This window comes from Microchirus variegatus (assembly GCF_963457635.1).
Source record: "Microchirus variegatus genome assembly, chromosome: 6".
In the NCBI taxonomy this organism is placed as follows: domain Eukaryota; kingdom Metazoa; phylum Chordata; class Actinopteri; order Pleuronectiformes; family Soleidae; genus Microchirus; species Microchirus variegatus.
The window spans coordinates 15,567,805-15,583,421 of NC_139807.1; the positions used below are offsets into that span (position 1 = coordinate 15,567,805).

The 15,617-nt window shown below is 40.0% G+C and overlaps 1 protein-coding gene across 1 annotated transcript in view; it reads left to right on the forward strand.

The window, feature by feature from the left end:
* LOC310929115 (glutamate receptor 3) overlaps positions 1 to 11,173 on the forward strand; it is a gene marked incomplete at its 5' end in the record, with an annotated part of 86,722 nt that extends 75,549 nt beyond the window's left edge. The window contains 4 exons of the mRNA XM_083891823.1: positions 3,380 to 3,627; positions 7,036 to 7,150; positions 8,590 to 8,837; positions 10,585 to 11,173. Of these exons, the coding sequence (XP_083747949.1) occupies positions 3,380 to 3,627; positions 7,036 to 7,150; positions 8,590 to 8,835 (609 nt within the window). The 3' untranslated portion in view covers positions 8,836 to 8,837; positions 10,585 to 11,173. The remainder of the gene's footprint in view (positions 1 to 3,379; positions 3,628 to 7,035; positions 7,151 to 8,589; positions 8,838 to 10,584) is intronic.
* Between the last annotated feature and the right edge of the window lie 4,444 nt (positions 11,174 to 15,617).

Genomic DNA, 15,617 nt, shown 5'->3' on the forward strand with positions numbered 1-15,617 from the left:
GGCTGAGATCATATATACTTCGATTCAGTACGGCAACACTACGGTTGTTTAGTATAATGTGAGAGCGCTCGGAGACGGTGGGTTATGCTGTTTGCAACGAGGAGTTCATGTTATATTTTATACAACAACAGCTATAAAATCCTTGTTAACTGTCTGGAAGATCATTTAGAATGCATTGGTACGTTGTAACAGCGCTGTTATAGTGTCGTGCAAAGCAGAGCCCCGTGTACAGAAGAGCTGTTTCCAGGGCAGATTGTAATTGCTCAGCAAGTTATCTTTTCATTGATGACGGACTTTTTGCAGCCATTATTCCTCCTAATTGAATTTTAAATGACGACTGCAGACCAGAACGTAAATTATTAGATTGTAATGGAGATGAGAGTAGGCTTTCAATACACTGTGGTGTGTGTGTATGTGTATGTGTATATGTGTGTGTGCACATTTATGGGCCAGCCAATCAATAGTAAATAATCAAACGTCCCTCTTTCCCTTGCTTTGTTGTCTCCCTCTTCTCTTTCTTCCTTTCATTTTAATGTTGACAGTATACACCTGTCATTGGCCTTTTAAAGTCCCTAAAATAGAGACATTTAAAAACAATGGCTGTTTTCGTTTGAAAACTGCAGCGCTGTATTACCCACATTGGCCTTCTAACTGGCTCTTATTGGCCACAGATTGACTCTCGGCTGTCAACAAAGAGCTCAGAAACCTCCAGTTATCATTTCACCTGGTTGGCAGTCTCATAACAACAATCCCTTTCCTTGCATTTCACCATTCTGGTTTCTTGTGAGTAGTACTTTCTGAAATTAAGCAAAAACACTGTAGAGGACCTAGAGGAACATTTCATGTTTACACCTGCCTGATATATATGCATATATTCTGAATTCATACTTGTTTTGTAATGAAAACATAGAACATATGCCATGAGCATCTCGTTGGTTACTTTAGTTGCAGTGGAATCAGCCTATTTAGGTCTCTGTTGCACTTTGTCCCTGCTCTGATATTGATCAATTGACTTCATAAAGCTTTGAGGCAGCACACTCTGTCACCAGTAATCAATGCACAGATCCATTCTTTTCTTCTCATTTGAGGCAGCATTCCGCTTGCTGAGCGTCAGTCCTTTGGGGGAAATGTCCTCCACACTAGTGTCCTTTCCACTTTTAACAAGATTGCAAACAAAAACATCACATCCATATCAAACTGTTGCCACCACCGCCTACCACTCCTCTCCCTCCTCTCCCTCCCCTGTTCTATTTGCATTAAAATAGAACCACCATCGCCTCGGAATTCAAGGCTTTTTCTTCTTCTGAAGGAAACATTCATCATGCAGACTTTTTTTTAAATCTGTGTCATGTTGCCATCACATCTCATCCGCACCTCTGGTCTGATGCTCTATATGACAGATGTCTACAAACAAAATTGTATATGATTACATGCTGGTGGAGCACTTAAGCTGGGTCAAGGTTAATGCTTTTGTTTATGAATAGAAAAGCGTTAGAGATGGATCTGCTTTTGCATACTCCTATTAAGGAAGCTTTTACCAATTCAGGGTAGTGATGAGTCTATTCACTGATTAATGTGTTTGGGCATTCTAAGCCCCAGAGAGTTTAAATATCCTCTATCAGTGATTTTAAATAGAGCTTCAATCCAAGAGACTTTTCATATTTCTTTTTGTTTGCTGCTCAGATCCTATTTTCTATCATCCCTAATATACTGCCCGGCCTAGTACAACTAACATTTACATTATTTAATAACATGCAAATTTATTTTTTATGAAAACACAGTAAGATATTATTATGCTGTTCTTTTTTCCTGCTGAACATTGCCTTTGAGATTCGAATGTTCTTGAATCTTGGCTCAAATGTGATCTTAACATCCAATAATTTAAAAGATCAGTGTGTCTGATTTAGTGGCATCTAGGGGTGAAGTTGATTATTGCAAGTGAATATATTTCTGCTTTACAATGACTACAGTGACCTTCAGGTAAGAACATAAAGGCATAAAAGCCCACCCTAGAGTTTGATTTCTTCACTCTGGGCTTAAACTGTACAAACATGGTACAAAATGACGTACTCCATGGAAGAGGATCCGCTCCCCGTGTGCTAAAAAGGTGATGAAAACACAACAGTTAACACTTAATTTCCACCTGAAGACATTATTGAAACACTGTTTTACATATTGCATTCTATTTCTGCTGACAGATGAGCTCTGAATTCTATATGCGCTGTTTTTTTTTTGTTCTTTTTCTGCACCATTGCTGCATGGCTTATGACTATGAGAGATTTAAAAATTAGCCTCAGGGAAGCATCTCTGACAGATGTTGGTCTATGAACAGCTCATCCATATTCCATTAACAAACCCATTGACCAAAAGTGGACCTTTTGATTCAACCACTTTTTGAAAAGCATCCAACCACTTCATCAATTCTCTGGCCTTTACTGAAAGAGGGTATCTCTTTTTTTCTTTTTTTTTCTTTTCTATGAGATCCAGTCTTCAGTAAACACAGTGCCAATCAGATCTGGCTCGTCACTGTTTGGACCAGGATCTGTTCAAAGTCTGAAATGCCCATGCCAAAATAAATCCGGTGGCACTGAATAATTTACTTGAGGCTTATTATAGATAGAGCTCAAGTCCCAGAGGTTTTACAGGCTTGCTAAGCTTGACCCCAGGCGCTGGGAAAATGCTCATCTGTGTCACTTTGTGATGGGTTTCCTGTCTGAGTAACACACTTTCTGCTTCACTTCTATTGCTTCTTCTGCACATCGCCTCTGAGTCACAGTCGAGAGTTTACATTAACGACAGCATCGCTGAATGACTGTGATTGTGTAGGAGTTCAATTGAATCTACGAACCAAGGCTCTAATTCACTGAGACTGATTTTTTTTTTTAACAAACTGATACAAACTTTTACTCCATGCAATGATTATTACCTGCAATTCTTTGTCACTAAAAACATCATTGAACTTTTTTTTTTGTATAATCAAGCCCACAAATGCCGGTATTTGTGCTTAAACCCAATTTGCATGACATCGCTTGCTGTAAAGAGGACGCATGATCATTAGTCACACTCAGTGAATTGGAGTTTCAAGCTGCAACATACTGTAGATCCAATATTCCGAGAGTACACTAATGTTGATGGAGAAAAATGGATTTTGTAATTTCTTGTACTTCTTGATCTTGCAAAAGTTCTCCCGCTCTACTTTGTGGAAGTATTTAAAGATATCGCACCGCTGCTTTCCGCGATGTCTATAAATACTTCATGACAGCAATTTTAAAGGAAGTGATCATTAAGCACAAAAATCCTACAAACTCCATTAGAACAAACTGTTAATGACTGGGGGTTTTCTAAACTACTTCTCTTCTCCTGTTCTTTCCCTGCACAGCGATCCAAAATAGCAGTGTATGAGAAGATGTGGTCATACATGAAATCCGCTGAGCCCTCAGTGTTTGTTAAGACCACACCCGATGGCGTAGCCCGGGTACGAAAGTCGAAGGGCAAGTTTGCCTTTCTCCTCGAGTCCACCATGAACGAGTACATCGAGCAGCGGAAGCCGTGCGACACCATGAAAGTGGGCGGGAACCTGGACTCGAAAGGATACGGTGTGGCGACGCCCAAAGGCTCAGCATTAAGGTGGGTGGAATAATATAACAATATCCTCCATGTTGTTATAGTATTCCACCTACCCTGATGTCCCCCTGTTGTCATTCTCTTCTCTCCCTCTTCGTATGTGTTTGTATGAATACAGGTAACAGTAGAATTTAAAAAACAGTTATATAATGATAATGAATGTTTTTTTATATATATTTGTTTAGAGTTGCTATTTTACAATAGAGCAATCAAGTCCATGTTAAGGTTAAAGCTAACAGTCACGTCATATTTGTGTCTCTTTTACTGCTGCTTCTCTCTCTCTCTCCTTCAATCTTCCCTCCTGTCCCATGTGCTGTCCTACCTGACTGTTGTGTTGTCACTTTTAATTTAACAGTTCAATGGTTTTTCAATTTAGCCTTTAAAAGCTGCGCTGTCACTTGTGACGAATGTTAATTGCATGATGTTTGTTGTTGTTGCTTTTCTTCTCAATGACAAGTGTCCCCATCCCGCACACTTCAGCTCTAAACAATGTATCCCTTCATGCCACCTTTCCAAGATTTAACACTGTCTTTACCTTATATGAGCCTTTCTTATCTCTCCATATTCCTTAAATTCTTGAACAATTTGTCCTTCCCCAGACCATTCTGATTAGCAGATAGTATGTGCATAAGCCCCCTGCTATGTCAGTGGTAGCCTCGCTACCGCTAACCTATCGTTATGATGCTTCGTACAATTATTACTTTGCATTAGATTTCTCACGGACCTGTGCATTTTCTTACAAGTTATGTTTTATCGTTTCAAGAAATGCTGTTAACCTGGCAGTTTTAAAACTGAATGAGCAAGGCCTCTTGGACAAATTGAAAAACAAATGGTGGTACGACAAGGGAGAGTGCGGCAGCGGGGGAGGTGACTCCAAGGTCAGCCTCGATGTCACAACAATCGGGTACAATAGTGCAGAGTAATCGGCAAGGCTGTTACAACCATCCAACCATAACCAAACCAACTGCCCAACAACCTGCTGCTGCCCTAAAGCAGATCGCCAAATTAACTGATAGTCTGACCGGTGGGTTTAACAGCTCAGACCAAAAGAAGGAGCTCTTGCTTTAACCAACAGAAAAATATGATTTGCCTCTGGTGACACTGCTGTGTTCACAGACGTAAAGTAGATCAAGAATCCATAGGTGTTTTCTGATTGAAAATGGAGCCTGACTGCCTTACAGCTTGGAAAGGTTGAGCTCGTTTCATCCATCCTTACAAACCTGTAGGGCAGATCGCCCAGCCTCAGTTGTTAGGACGTTTGTCTTTGTCCAGTAGCAGTAGACTGTTATTTCTCATTAAAATTCAAGTTAGTGTGCTTAGACAGGAAAGCAAGGGGAACAGCGGCATCTTGAGGGGACTAAGCATTGCAGTCAAACGTGAGAATTCTAATTGAACAAAAAGATTCATGATTCACTGTTAATAATTTATCTGATGAAACGTCTGTGGTTGTATTCTACGGCATGCGTCTCCTGTACCTCAGCTCATCACCTACACTGGTATGAGCCCTCTGACCATCAGATCTTTCCCTATGCGTTTGTGGTTAGTTAATGAATGATTTTTTTTTTTTCTATTATGGGAGCTAATGGTGCTGTGTGTGAAACCCCACTCACTTACAACAACTTAGTGTCATGTCATTTGCCATGAAGCATTGTATTCTTTACAATTCAGGTCAATTTAATGACAAATGGCCCACATGTGATGATATAGGTCAGATTACGCAGTAGCTTCAAGGTCCTGTGGGTGGCACATTGTATAATTACAGCCTGAGTGTCATTTGTCATGGATTTGTCATGGATTGGGGCTTTAGAGATAAGTTAACCTGCTGTGACTGACTGCATCACCACAAAAGGCTGCATGAGGCACAGGTCAAATAATGTACTGCTAAATGCCTGTGGTTCATTTCTGTCATCTTTTACAATGTTTGCACTGCTACCATTGCCAGACGCCAAGCTCAAGAGCCCCTTTTAAAGTATCCGTCTCTTGAGCTGTGATTGATCTTTTACCATGCGCACAGGTATACACGGCTCTCTCACTCCTGGTTCCTGGCTCGTTTTAGTTCTCCACGAATGAGTGGAAAGGCCCGATCATGTGGAATAAAGCAGCCCGGAGCGCTTTTGTTCCCTAACAGTGCATCTTTCGGCGCATCGTGCTCACAGCTCCGTGTTCCAACAGACAACAGGAGCCGCACACAGCCATGTGCACAGTGTCTTTCTCACCCACTCGCGCACAGTTAACATAGCTCTTTCTTGCCCCCAGGCACAACAAGAGTGTAGCCTAGATTGAGTTTCAGACACAGAGCATGTTACTGGGTAATTGCATTGTTAATCAATGTCTCTCCGAGCCAAGACAATGGTCTGGTCTTCACAGTCCTTTTCTCCAGATTGGCTATGAGGGATATACAGTGGTGTAATCTTCTCTCAGTGCATTATGCATTGCATGGATCCCCTTGGGGGACATTGTTCCCATAGAGAAGACAGGTCACTCATTTATCGATGCACTATTTCTCTTTTCCTCCAATTTGCTTTCCTCTCTTACAGAGAGATTGACCTGAAATGCAAATGATGTTGTGACTACAAAGTGGGATGTTCATGGCTTTATGATTGTTTTCAGAAGTAATGCAGAGACACTAGAATGTTATGATAATTTATGGGGGGGGGGGGGGGGGGGGTTATGATAAAACTCTTGGAGATATCAAACAGCAAGAAACAGCTGTGTCAGGCATTAGAGAATGCTGCCACGGGCGAATATGAGTGGAATTATTTTACTGATAAATCTGAGCTTAGTCTTGCAGCTCTGAGCGTTTTGATTGGGACACACTCATCTGACACTAATCTGGCGTAATTTGGAGATAAAGTTTTCTCAGCGAAATGTCAGAATAGGTAAGAATTTATTAAGCTTTCACTTTCGGTCATGTGTGAAAGTGGTGATAATGCCTCCGAATGTGTCGGTGTGATTGTAGTGACAGACGAATTAGCCACTGCAGGGTTATGCTGATATTGTGGAAATAGAGAAAGAGTGTGCGTCAGTTGCATTTTTCTGTTTATTAAAGCAAAGAGCCCCGTTCGACTGAGTTTGTTAAACACTTTTCACAAAACCCCCCCCGTGACTTATTTTCCTGCTCCTAAACTAATGTAACCCGGTGCTTTTTGATATTCATGGACTTGCAGATTGTATGTTTCAGTACCTGCCCGTCACCCCGCTAACAGCGTCTGCCGATTACTCAAAGCGATATGGGCAGGCCCTGGCTTTAGACTAGGGGTTATGAAGGTAATAGGTAGAATGCCTGCTCTCTGTGATGTTGACATTGCCAGGAGCTCTGCTTTATCGCTTTGTTAAGTATGTAGTAGTTTAAAAGTTGAATAACATAAAATAACATAATATAATGTTATTTATGTTATTTCCCACGTGAAGAACTCCTGTAAACCTTGCAGTATTGAAACTCAGTGAACAAGGCATCTTAGACAAGCTGAAAAACAAATGGTGGTACGATAAGGGTGAATGTGGAACCAAGGACTCTGGAAGTAAGGTCAGTCGCTGCAGGTCTTTTGTACTGATTCCAAATTGCATTTTGACGTACTGTTCATATGCAAGACAAAACGTCTCTAGTATACATTTTGTTTATTTGCTACACATAATTTATTTTCTCTTTTTTTGTATTATATTTTTGTGTGCCACCGACTGTAACACAGTTTGTGTGTGGCACTGACACATGGCACCGTTTCCCCAAATTCATTTTTTTTTCTTTTATGCCATAGGAATGACACATTTTTGATAAATTATATTAAAAAAAAAAACAGTAATGATAATGCTGAGGGGAAGTGCCTTTCAGATACATGATTTCAAGTGAATCACAGCAGTTAATAGTTGTTGATAAATGCTATTTTTGCTCATTTTCACTCTTGACATTCATGATACTCTGACCATTATGCTGCTGTTTCTATTAACCAAACTGTTAATGAAAATTTGATTTATTTGTGTTGTTACTAGTTTGCACTGAGATGTGTCTATTAGATTCTTAAGCCTCCTGTGGTGTGACAAACAACCGAAGCCTTTTATTGAGATGAGTCAGTCAAATTCAACCTCTCTAAGTGGCACGAGCACCGCAGGGTGTCCTCCACATCTCATGGCTGTTAAGAGTTGAAGTTCGAGTCTCTGTTTGCACATCATAAGAAGTCTAGGAATGTAATAAACCCAATATTTAACCCTCTGAGATACTTTCAAAGGTTCAGATCACATTTTAGGGTCACCGGGTAGCTTTATCATCATCTACTTGCTCATAGGGTTAAACTGCAAATAGTAAAACTCCAATGAACAAATTTTTAATGAATATGTTTGGGAAGTAAGCAGCAGCAAAATGGTTTGATCCTCAGTGATCCTTTAATGGAGCTATCATTCATCTATTATGAATTTGACTGTACTGTATGACAATGTTGCCATGAGAGTTATACGTACATGTCTGCCAAGATGATATTTAAATTTTTAAAAAATTAAATTAAAAAAGATAGGGATTTTCAGAGCTGTTGACCTATGCGATACTGACCAGCTTCCTAACATGGTCAAGAAGAAGCCATTTTTACATACGTTTGGTGTAGGGAAGCATAAGATCTACATTCACCAGCAGAAGAAAGAGTTTTAAGAGTTGGCTTCTTGCTCCGTAATGGAGAATGATTTGACTATGGCAGTCTGAAGTTCCTCATAACTTTGTGACAGCCACAGGAAAATCATTTCAGTCCAAATTATAGCCTTAGCACCTGATTTCACCTTAAATGATATGTTGCTGCTAGCTGTTAGTAGATTATTTATGAACTAGCATCAGATAAAATATAGTGTAATGATTCATGAAAGCATTTTTACTGTTGAAAGCCAGGCTATGTGAGGCTCAGTGTGAAGGATACAGGCTGCATTTTGTTGTGTTGTCCTTGCTCCACTGCAAAACTCTTAACTCTGTCATTCACTTCCCCCCAGGACAAGACAAGTGCTCTCAGTCTAAGCAATGTGGCTGGTGTCTTCTATATTCTGGTTGGAGGGCTGGGGCTGGCCATGATGGTGGCTCTGATAGAGTTCTGTTATAAATCACGGCAAGAAACCAAACGGCTGAAATTGGCCAAGAATGCCCAGAATTTTAAGCCGGCTCCCCCGACCAGCACCCAGAACTTTGCCACATACAGAGAAGGCTACAACGTGTACGGAACCGAGAGCGTTAAGATCTAGAGGTACGTCGCCGCCGGTTACCGTCCAGAGAATTTTGCAGAGGCGCTGTGAGAGATGAATCATTTAGCCTCCTGCCATATCAGTTATGGTGAATTATTCATTTGGATGTGTTGCTGTGCAGATGCTGCTTGAAAAAATTGTTTGTGTGGCTGTTGTGTTGGACTCAACGTAACACACACACACACACACACACACACACCTGCCCAAACATCATATATAATATATAATATACAGCTTAGTTTATAGTTCCTCTAGCTATGTACAGTATGTACTATATATTTGGGCTAAAATGCATCATCTTTAAATTCTTGTATTCTGCAGTACCCCAAAAAAACATGATGTACACAGGGTAAGAATGGAAGAAGGTCTTCTGAGATATACTGTCCCTATGAGATGTCAGCAGCCATCAAAATATGGTGGAAGTGAACATAATTCAGTCGATCACAGCATAAACAATTTAGAGAAGAACACCTGTACAATGTTTAATGTATTTACTTACTTGGTTGCTGTGAAACAAGCTGCAAATGTAGCATTAATGCAGATGCTATTATCTGTAGAGTTTAACACTTAGTATGCACTGACAATAATATTGTTAAAGGTGCATTATGTAATAAATCTAAAGCAACTGGCCATAAAATCCTCACTCATATGTCACAGAGACTCAGGAATAATGTTCATATAACAAACTGAACTCACCAACAACAACAGTACAGCCAAAATATTTGCATTAAACAAAATATTTTGCAGACTGCAAATCATGTTTATGTTTTGAAATCATGTTTTGGCATGTGGCGCCACCTACCGCCGTCTACCAATCATTGCAGTCAGTAGAGTCTTAGCTGCCGAGCAACCATGGATTCCCAGTTACGTCAGAAAATGAAACCTAAAAGACCTCAGTATTTTGAATTTGAATGTAGTAACCGTTTTTGGCCACATTCTTACATATGGCGCCTTTAAACTGTCTTATGTTTGATTGGACTGACTCTTTGTCACAAGCATCATAAAGTGCAATTACTTCATGTTTTGGGCTCAAAAACATGCAAAAATATTGTAATGGGATTCATTGTACAGACAGCAGATGCATATTTTGTTTCCCCTGACATTTGCATGAGTGACACTGTAAGCTTTTGGAAATCTATCCAAGTAGCTTTTGTGCCTAATCCTAAACAAACAAGTTATAGGTAAATATTATAATAAAGAACAGGGAAAAAAAGGAGCTATGGGCATTGAACCCCAGTCTGTTGGATAATTATATTTTTGCCAGTCCGCCCACCACATTGTGAGTCATCCATGTTCTTTGATGGTATTTATACAAAACCCAACAAAGTAGTTGTTTTTTTCCCAAACCACAGCGAGTATTGTTTTCGCCTTAACCCCAGCAATCACAAGTTAAAACAAAAAAAATGGAAATAATTGTAAAGAAAAACTGAAAATAGGAAATTATAATAACACAAGCGGATTAGCTGAGTTCTACTCGGGATGCTCTTCTCCAAATTCATTTTGATGATTGTTTTCTTTCATCATGTGCATAGTCTTTGTCGTTATTTTGAAGCCATGTTTTCAGGGGTTTTAAAAGTGTAGCCCTTCCACGTTGATCAAAGAAAGCCACCACATGCACCGCATGTTGTTTTAATGCATCTTTTGTGTCATACGGTATGAAGCTGCTAAATTTTCCCTGACATTTACACACAAACCTCACATCTCCCCCCCCCCCCCCGTGTTTGTTTCTGCTCCGTATGTTTGACACAGGTTTAGGAAAACACTTGCATTGCCCCCCTCACAACTGTGACTAAACATCTACAGTATCAAAGGACAGCATCACGAGGGATTGAGCTCCGAGCCAAATCCTTTCGTGTGGACATGGCACGATAATCTGCGATGACGACACGACTGGACTGGTCGCGTGAAGAGCCGATGCGGTTCCCTCCTCTCAGTGCCTTATGGAACTCCAAGTCCAACCAATGCAACTCATTCACACTGATACTGCTTTTTGCTTGAAACTCAAACAAAACAGAAGAATGGTGCAGTGATTTGAAAAAAAAGAAAAAAGAAAAAAAGAATCAATATATAAAATACATTTGATGTGAAACAGTGGAAGAGAGAATTAAAGCCATCATTTGCAAACCCTAAGCACATTTTGAAGTGCCACATAGATGACAAATCTTATATGACAAGTGTCTAAATTGGTTTCTCGTAATCAATATGATCAGATTACACATCATCCTTCTGCTGCCAGATTTTCACTGGTCATATGTGTTCAGATAGGTTCATTAGAACGACTCAGTGCACTGTAAGACACTGCTAGACAATAGCTTTTATACTGCTGTAAACACTTGTGGTGACCTTGTACTTGTTTCAAGAGACAGACTGAACCTTATTGGAGTGAAATTCAGCCATTCAGCCCAAAATGACGAAAGAGTCTAAACTCTAAACTCTGGTGCTGCTGCCACTGTCTTCTGAACGTTCAACGAGACTCATGAAGATGAGAAGATGACCTGGTTTGGCTTTTGTGCACTGCAGAACCAGGTCATGATTCGCACTTCCAATACTGCCATGAGTGTGTTTTGTACGACAAACGGTACATAAAGAAAAATGATTCACGCTTAAAAGAAGAAGAAGAAAACAACAACATAAAATCAGTTTGATTCATATAGTTTGTAAAATATCAAAGGAGCGCTGACTCACATCAGTGTTTCCCTGAAGTCATTCAAGTCTTCTGTACATGACAGTAAAACCAAACAATAAAGGGGTAATTCAGCTGTAGATGAACTGCAATCCAATGAAAGGATAACAGTAATGGCTTTTGAACTGTAGTATTTTTGGATTACCTTAACAATGTTTATTTTCCTTTTACAATTGCACATGATACAATGAGCTGTGGTTTGCATTTAATTTGACTTCCTTTATGAGCATTACAGTGTTTGGTGACTTCACTTAGTAAATGAACAATGTATGATTACAAGGGGGAGAAAAAAATAGATTTGTACAAGTTTATACCAGGGAGACTCCTGACGCTTAGCACATTTCCCCCCTATTGCTGTAATAATTTCTCTCAAAAAGACTGTGATTCCATGGGATTCAGGGCGTCACATGCGTGGCCACCTGAACCGATGGGCAGATAGTTTTATATATATATATATTAAAAAAATAAAAATAAATAAAAAAATCAAGATATGAGGGGAAAAATAAACTACTTGAGAACTGTGTACATTTAGATAAATGAGACTTATTTATATTACACGATGAAAGATTGGTTCTCCTTTTTAAGAAACTGCATGTGAAAAATCAGTGATGCTTGACGAGCTCTGCTACTCACAAACCTCAACCTTAGGTTAACATTAGAAACCCGTCCTGGTTATTCTTTGGCTTATCAGTTTGACCCCTTTTTTTCTTTTTGTACACCTCACCTTCTGCAAAAAAAAAAAAAAAATATATATATATAATGATTAATAAATAACAAAAAAATGCCAGGCATAGTTGTGGGTACAAAAGAGCAAGCAATGCATGCATAATTTTGCCGAACCTCATTAGTGAGGTGCTGTACAGAGAATTTTAATACATTTTGTAAATAAAATGTACAGAAAGGATCCCCGTGTCTGTGTTTATGTCACAACAATCGTTAATTTATTTTTGAGTGTGTTGAATAAAACCACTATGCTTGTGTTTATATTGTTGTGGCTTTTACAGAAGCCATTCCCAGCCCACACACACTACACACTACACACTACACACTACACACACACACACACACAGGCCCCCAGCAGACAAAAACACAAACAGGGTCGTTTTTTTTTCTTTCTTGTAATAGTCTGATATTGAGCCATTAGTCAATGGAAGTGTATGTGCGTGTTTTGGATCAATAGTAAGCACCATCTGCTTCACTCTCGCTCTCCTGCTGGGCATCCACTGATTGAAGGCCTCATTGACAACTTCATCGCACATGTGATCTCTCTCCCTCTGTCCCTTTGCAAGATGCTTTGTGACATCGTCGATAATGTGTTATTATAACCACAAACTGCTTACAATACAAACTGCATACACATATATGTGTGTGTGTGTGTGTGTTTCAGTGAGGGCATTTTCATCATTAGCAAACAAGGCAAAGCTGCAGTTCATCATGTAAAGCCCTGCTTATTCCCACAGTGTAAATCCTCACAAATACACTAAGTCAGTCGAGTTCTTTACAGATAACCCAGACAATGTGTCATTCTGCTGCTCCCTGGGTCTGCATTGTGCGGTAAAATGAATTCCTCCTTCCAGAAATCCAGCCTGCCACAGCACAAATAACAAATCCAACCACCATTGGCAAAAGACCAGTAATTTTTTCTTTCATTTTCTGGATGCAGACACTATGATTCAGGAGTTATTTACTGCCCCAGTCCTGTGGAACCGCCTCTTGTCTGTATGAAATGCTACTGTACGATTCAAACAGCCCATTTCTGACAAAGCATGAAAGGATATTGCTTTTTTGTTCTTCCTTTGCTTCAGTGCCTGTCCTCTCCTTTTGTGATTCTTTTTTTATCTCTGTTTTTTTTTTTCTCCCCTCGACCTGGACTGCTTTCAAACAGGGGGGGGTGGTGGAAAAATGAAGTGCTAGAAAGATGTGGGAGAGACTGTTGCTGCACTGCAGCACATGATGCTCTTGAGAGTATCGTCTGGAATTAGTTTACTCACCTATTAAAGAGGGTGACACAATTCCACCGTCTTTCCTGCAAGAACAAAACAAAGAGACAACAAGCAAGTGGGTCGAGGCCTTTCTTTTAGAAAAAAAATCACGTGAGGAACACGATCTGCCTGAGCAAGAACGCACATTTCATTTCACTAAGGGAAAAACGAATCATCTCCCACTGTGTCATCACACACTTCTTGCATGTGGAATGTGAACGTGTGACTGTGGGCTCTGGGACGGTGGCTGGAGAAGCCGATCTGATCTAACATGAACTGTGGTGTGTGTGTGTGAGAGAGAGAGATAGAGGACTGAAGGAGGACATGTCATGGGGAGGATACTTTGATTATCAACACTAAAAGGGGGGGGAAAAAAGGAACGTTCTGGTTCACTTGCCCCCTCACTTTCCACGCTGTCTTTCTCTTCAAGGACACGATGAATAAATCACTTTCCAACTCAGTTGTTCCATTTCCCTCTCTTCTCTTCTCCACTTTGGCTCTTCAGCTATCTTAAGTGCACCTTAAAGCATGTGACTCTCAAGTGCATTTGACATTGATCAGCTTCCCAAACACACTCACACACACACCATACCATTACAAAATGTATATACACTTCAAAGGCATCATTATAAACAGAGCAAATCTGGACAGACTTTTGATATTAGCACTCCCCCCCCCCCACACATTTATTGCTATTTCTGTTTGGCATACTTCCCTCGCCTGCTTTGTAGAACAATTCCAAACTTGTTTAGCTGTTGATTGTTCTCTTTGAAGCGACGACTGCAGAGACGACAAGAGAGAAATTACACATGGAGTTCATATGTGAAGCCTTTAGGGCTGGAATATAACAATGAGATATGAAGAAAAAAAAAACTTAAATATTATTAGCGTTCTGCATTGAATATGATTTATATAGATCATACGTGTTATGTAATTATTTTTGTTTACCATCCTCCAGGTTTTGCATATAGCATATTGCCCATAATAATATTTTAATGTTGACAATAAAAAACTCTCCCCTCTGCAGATGGTGTGTTAGCGTAGGTGTGACTCACAGAAAACAGGAGGAGACACTGTTAAGGTTTCACTAAACATGAATGGGGGCGAGACTCATGATGTGACTTTGAACACTGTGATCACTGGCAATATGTGCCAGTTCCAGCATCTGCAGAGACAGCTGCTCTCATGGGAGCTTTCTGCTCTTCAGACTCATGGGGTACAGAGTTAATAGAGAATGAGTGCTGTGATATACAAAGCACATGCAAGGCAGTTCAAACAGCTGAAAAGCCTCAAAGAGAGAGAGAGAGGGAGAGAGAGGTCAGGAGGCAAGAAACGTTCTATGAATCCTGCTTTCTGCTGCAACATGCCATCACCAGTTTGCGGATCAAACTTTAAACTCTGCTTTATGCCTTTGTACACTGCAATATTGTGTGCTATGGATTACCAGTCACACTTCTTCACGGCCTTGGTCCGTGCAACCACTTTTCAGACTTTTTCCCCTCACTTCCCTTTAACCTTCCTCACTCACTGACACTCCGGTCGTGATTTCCGACTTCTCATTTCCCATCAGAGAAAAAGTGAAACTTGTGCTCCGAGGAGGTTTTTATCGGAGATGTTGTGTGCTCAAAATATCCTGCGGCTGCATTACATTATTGATTGTCGGGGGGTTCTGTGGAGAAACTGGTGTCTCTTCCTCTCTAAAGGGACGATATTTTTCAGTATGGTGCCAAAATGCTGAGGTTCAGAAGCAACAGACTAAAACCTGAAGCTTAGAAAATTAGTACATGAGCAAACATTAAAGCTGTACTCTGAGGTCAAATCATGATTAACTATATAAACTAAAAAAATCAACATCTTAAAACCTTATTTAAGTTTTTATCTATATGTGCAACATCATGCTATATCTTTAACAACGGTGAATTATGGTAACTATTGTCTCTTTTTGCGCAGTCTGAAGGTTACATAATCTGCCTATAGCGCCTCTGCATCTCAATTATTTTGTGGATTAAAAAGATTAAATCTGCAATAAATGTTAATGAGAGTGCTTTACAGTTGTAGGCAGATTTTACCAACACTGCATGAAGTTGAGTCGACCACGTGCTGATAGCAGCCTATAA